Source organism: Arachis ipaensis, chromosome B9 (genome assembly GCF_059453495.1).
Source record: "Arachis ipaensis isolate K30076 ecotype BB chromosome B9, ASM5945349v1, whole genome shotgun sequence".
NCBI lineage: Eukaryota > Viridiplantae > Streptophyta > Magnoliopsida > Fabales > Fabaceae > Arachis > Arachis ipaensis.
Window position 1 is genome coordinate 60,976,577 of NC_142444.1, and position 6,000 is coordinate 60,982,576.

At 33.6% G+C, this 6,000-nt stretch overlaps 1 protein-coding gene across 1 annotated transcript; it reads right to left on the reverse strand.

Moving 5' to 3' along the window:
* Window positions 1-5,378: 5,378 nt before the first annotated feature.
* On the reverse strand, window positions 5,379-5,747 carry LOC107615635 (uncharacterized). The gene has a single exon (XM_016317683.1). It carries the CDS (start codon window positions 5,745-5,747, stop codon window positions 5,379-5,381), a length of 369 nt encoding a protein of 122 aa, XP_016173169.1.
* Window positions 5,748-6,000: the final 253 nt, after the last annotated feature.

The window sequence follows — 6,000 nt, forward strand, 5'->3', positions numbered from 1 at the left end:
GGAATCCTCTATGTCACAGTATAGAGATTCCTTATGTGAGTATAAGAAAAGAAGAATATAAGAAGGAGAAGAGAAAAATTCGAACACAGAGAAGAAGATGGGGTTCAAATTTTGGGTGGGAGAGAAGTGTTAGTAGATAAATAAATAGAAGGAGATGTGAGAGGGGGAGAGAATTCGAATTTAATTTAAAATAAAAGGAAAACATTTTTTTTATTTCAAATATTAGTTAGAATTCCAAAATTAAAAAGAAAAATAAAATTAAAATTAAAATTTGAAATAATTAATTAAAAAGAATTTTGAAAAAAAAGGTGAGGAGTTTTCGAAAATTAGAGAGAGAAAATTAGTTAGGTAGTTTTGAAAAAGATAAAAATCAAACAAAAAGATGAGATTAATTGAAAAAGATTTGAAAATTAATTTTGAAAAGATAAGAAGTTAGAAAAGATTTTGAAATTAAGTTTTGAAAAGGAAATTAAAAAGATTTGATTTTTGAAAAATTAAAGTTGATTACTTAACTAACAAGAAACTAAAAGATATGATTCTAAAATTTAAAGATTGAACCTTTCTTAATAGGCAAGTAACAAACTTTAAAAGCTTTGAATCAATCACATTAATTGTTAGTAAAGATTTTGAAAATCATATTTTTTTAGAAAGTTTTCGAAAATATTAATAAAAAAAGATGAGAAAGATTTGATTTTTGAAAATGTTTTGAAAAGATAGAATTTTTAAATTGAAAATTTGACTTGACTTATAAGAAACAACTAAATTTTAAAAATTTTTGACTAAGTCAAACCAAATTTTCGAAATTTATTTGTAAATAAGGGAAAGATATTTTTTTATTTTTGAATTTTTTATGAGGAGAGAGAAAAACATCAAAATGACACAAAATATGAAAATTTAAGATCAAAGTAAAAAATATGCATGCAAGAACACTTTGAATGTCAAGATAAATACCAAGAACATTTTGAGTGTCAAGACGAACACCAAGAACTTATTTTTAAAAATTTTTATGAAAAGAAAGACATGCAAGACACCAAACTTAGAAATTTTTAATGTTGAGACATTAATAAATTGAAAATGCATATGAAAAATAAGGAAAGACACAAAACATAAAATTGCAAAGATCAAACAAAGAAGATCATCAAGAACAACTTGAAGATCATGAATACCACCATGCATGAATTTTTGAAAAAAAAATTTTTGAAAAATTAAAACATGCAATTGACACCAAACTTAAAATTTGACACTTGACTCAAACAAAAACACAATTTTTTTTTGTTTTATGATTTTATTAAATTTTTTTGGATTTTCAAAAATTAATTAGGAAAAGAAAAATAAAGAAATTCAAAATTTCTAATAAGAATTCTAGGAATGATGCAATGTTAGTCTAAAACTCCGGTCCAGGAATTAGACATGGCTTACTAGCCAGCCAAGCTTTCAGTGAAAGCTTCGGTCCAAAACACTAGACATGGCCAATGGCCAGCCAAGCTTTAGCATACAAATCAGGCATACAACAGCTGAATTGATGAGAATCAAAAAGCTCTTGTGATGATGAGTTGAAACCTCGGTCCAAAAGATTAGACATGGCTTCACAGCCAGCCAGACTTCAACAGATAATCATGAAACTCTAGAATTCATTCTTAAAAATTCTGAAGCCATAGAATAATTTTTTTTTTGAAATTTTTTATATTTTTTTTTCAAAATTAAAAATAATAAAAACAAAAGCTTAAAATTAAAATAAAATTACCTAATCTGAGCAACAAGATGAACCGTCAGTTGTTCAAACTCGAACAATCCCCGGCAACGGTGCCAAAAACTTGGTGCACGAAATTCTGATCTCAATGGCGCCAAAAACTTCGTATGCACTATCATAATCTCAATTCTTCTTCACAACTTCGCACAACTAACCAGCAAGTGCACTGAGTCGTCTAAGTAATAAACCTTACGTGAGTAAGAGTCAATCCCACAGAGATTGTCGGCTTGAAGCAAGCTATGGTCATCTTGTAAATCTCAGTCAGGCGGATTCAAATGGTTATGGGATTTTGATAATTAAAATATAAATAAAATATAAAATAAGATAGAAATACTTATGCAATTCATTGGTAAGAATTTCAGATAAGTGTATGGAGATGCTTTGTTCCTTCTGAATCTCTGCTTTTCTACTGCCTTCATCCAATCATTCATACTCCTTTCCATGGCAAGTTGTATGTTGGGCATCACCATCGTCAATGGCTACCTCCCGTCCTCTCAGTGAAAATGGTCCAAATAGCACTGTCACCGCACGACTAATCATCTATCGGTTCTCACTCATGTTGGAGTAGGATCCGTTGATCCTTTTGCGTCTGTCATTACGCCCAGCACTCGTGAGTTTGAAGCTCGTCATAGTCATCCCATCCCCGGATCCTACTCAGAATACCACAGACAGGGTTTAGACTTTCTGGATCTCAAGAATGACCGCCAATAATTCTATCTTATACCACGAAGACTCTGATCTGAACCAGGAGCCCAAGAGATAAACGCTCAAGCTATTGCAGATAGAACGGAAGTGGTTGTCAAGCACGCGTTCATAGCCGAGAATGATGATGAGTGTCATGGATCATCACATTCATCTGGTTGAAGTACGAGTGAATATCTTGGAATAAGAATAAGCTTGAATTGAATAGAAAAACAATAGTACTTTGCATTAATTCATAAGGAACAGTAGAGCTCCACACCTTAATCTATGGGGTGTAGAAACTCCACCGTTGAAAAATACATAAGTGAAAGTGGTCAAGGGATGGCCGAATGGCCAGCCCCTTAAACGTGATCTCTGAACATAAAATTATTCAAAAGATGTGAAATAAATCACTAAAAGTAGTTTTTATACTAAACTAGTAGCTAGGGTTACATAGGATGAGTAAATGATGCATAAATCCACTTCCGGGCCCACTTGGTGTGTGCTTGGGCTGAGCATTGAGCTTTTATGTGTAGATACTCTTTTTGGAGTTAAACGCCAGGTTGTAGCCTATTTCTGGCGTTTAACTCTGATTTGCAACCTGTTTCTGGCATTTAACTCCAGAATAGGACAGAAAGTTGGCGTTTGAACGCCAATTTGCGTCGTCAAAACTCGGGAAAAGTATGGACTATTATATATTGCTGGAAAGCCCTGGATGTCTACTTTCCAACGCAATTGAGATCGCACCAATTAGGGTTTCTGTAGCTCCAGAAAATCCATTTCGAGTGCAGGAAGGTCAGAATCCAACAGCATCTGCAGTCCTTCTTCAGCCTCTGAATCAGATTTTTGCTCAAGTTCCTCAATTTCAGCCAGAAATTACCTGAAATCACAGAAAAACACAAACTCATAGTGAAATCCAGAAATGTGATTTTTATTTAAAAATTAATAAAAATATTCTAAAAACTAACTAAATCATACTAAAAATTATGTAAAACAATGCCAAAAAGCGTATAAATTATCCGCTCATCAGTGTTTAATAAAATGGGACTTGTGGGTATGGTGGTTGAGGGATATATTGAGAATAAGGCTCATAGGCATATGGTGGTGGTGATTGCATCATGGTATGGTTCTTGTTCATGATACACTGGAGGAGGTTGTTACCAAAAGGGTTGATCATAAACTTGAGGCTCCTCCCACCTTTGATTGTTCCATCCTTGATGCATATCCTCATTATAATTCCCATTTCCTACAACATATTTAGAACCACACTCATAGCTAAAGTGATGAGAATTCATAATAGCATGAGAAAATAAAAACAAAAACCAATAAGAAACAACGAAAAAAAAACTCCTAAATCTAGTAAAAACTAGCAAGAAAACTAATTACAATATTCACATATGAACAATAGCCAATAATATAACACCATTGCAATTGCCCGGCAACAACGCCAAAAACTTGACGGAGGATAAATGTCGGTTAAGAATTTCTCAAAGGAATTTCGTTGCAAGTATAGATCCAGACCGACAATTAATCCTCAATCAAAGTTTAAAAGGATTTCACAATACAAAACACAATAACCAAGAGTATTAATCCCGGGTCGTTCTCCCTAGGAATTACAATCAAGTGCTTAATTATTGGCTATGAGGGAAATCGGGGGTGAGATAGCAATTGACAAGAAATGTAAATAGCAAGAAAGTAAATTACAATTAACTAATAAAAGAAAGGAAATTCAAATAGTAAAAAGGTCTTGGCAAGGGTTGATGGTTAAGGATCACTATCCTTGTTACAACCACAATATGATAATTACAAGGATCAATCCCACTTTGTCATCCCCAATGTTAGAGGAAAGTCAAATGGGCTTAATTAATCCTAATCCATAAGTCCTAGCTAACTCACTAATTAATTTAGTGAGAGACTAGAGTCAATGAAAATAAATTATCAATCACTTGGACATTAGTAACTCAAGCTTACCCAAGTTACCAACCCAAGCCAAGAACACAAAAATCTACTCTAAAATCCAACCAAGCATTTTATCAAACACTTGGAAGGCATAAAAGGAAAGCATGGTAAAATAGCAAGAAATATTAAATCTACAACTACCCAATGCAAGTAAATGACAATAACATCTCAATTAAACAATAAGAAACATAAAAACATAAATTGCATTAATAGAAATTGAAATCAACAAGAGTCATGAACATAAAGGAAAAAATTAAGGAAATAACAAGTAAAACTAGGAAAGCAAAGATGTAAGAATAATAAATTGCAAGGAAAACTAACATAAAACAAGAACTAAACCTAAATCTAAGAAGGGATTAACTAAATCTATCCTAATTCTAGAGAGAAGAGAGAGCTTTTATATTCTACACCTAATTGCTCTCCCCTTCATCCTTCTTGAATTTGGCCTTTAATAGCTTCAAAAATGAGTTAGATTGGACTTTGGCAGCTGCAAAAATTGCCCCCAACGTGTTTTATTAAGTTGGTCATGTGCTGCTTGTCATACGTACACGTGAGTCACGTATACGCGTGAGTCATGCTTACGCGTGGCCTGGTCAGTTTCCCTCTCACGCGTACGCTTCGCAACGAATTCCTCCAATTCCTCATTTCTTCATGAATTCTCCATTTTGCATGCTTTTTCTTCACTCCTTCAATCCAATCTTTTCCTTCTAAACCTGAAATCACTCAACAAATATATCAAGGCATCAAATTAAATTAAAGTGAATTAAATTTATCAATTTTTGGGTCTAAAAAGCATGTTTTTACATTTAAGTACAATTTAGGAATAATTCATAAAACTATGCTATTTTATTGAATAAATGTAGGAAAAGTTTATAAAATCCATCAAATTCAATACAAAATAAACCATAAAATTGTGGTTTATCAATGGGGTGTCTCCCACCTAGAACTTTTTTTAACGTTCTTAAGTTGGATGGTCATTAGCTCATGTTCATTTCCTTGGCACATCCTCAAGGACATCCATCTCATCCTTCTTGTTGTCCTTGGGTGCATCCTTAAGGAGGTATACTTCCAATTCTTTTGGTGACTTGTATCCATGATATTTCTTAGGTCGGTGCCCATTTACTTTGAAGGTTGCTCCACTATAAGGATGAAGAAGCTCCACTATGCCATAGGGCTTCACTTCTATTACCTTGAAAAGGCCATCCCATCTTGAACGAAGCTTGCCCGGCATAAAATGAAGTCTTGAATTGTAAAGGAGAACTTCATTGCCTTCTTGTATGTCTTTCTCACAAATGGGGTGATCATGGAATTCCTTAGTTCTCTCCTTGTAGATTCTTGCATTTTCATATGCTTCCATCCTAAGGCATTCTAGTTCCTCTAATTGTAGCTTCCTTGCAATGCCACTTTTGTAAAATCTATGTTACATTGCTTAACCGCCTAGTATGCCTTGTTCTATTTCAACCACGATGTGGCACGCCTTTCCATAAATAATCCAAAAGGGGCTCATTGGTGCACGAAATCGTGATTGTTCATTCCTTGTTAACGGCTCCAAAAACTCAGTATGCACATTCTGAATCTTAATTCTTTTTCATAATTCCGATACAACTAAC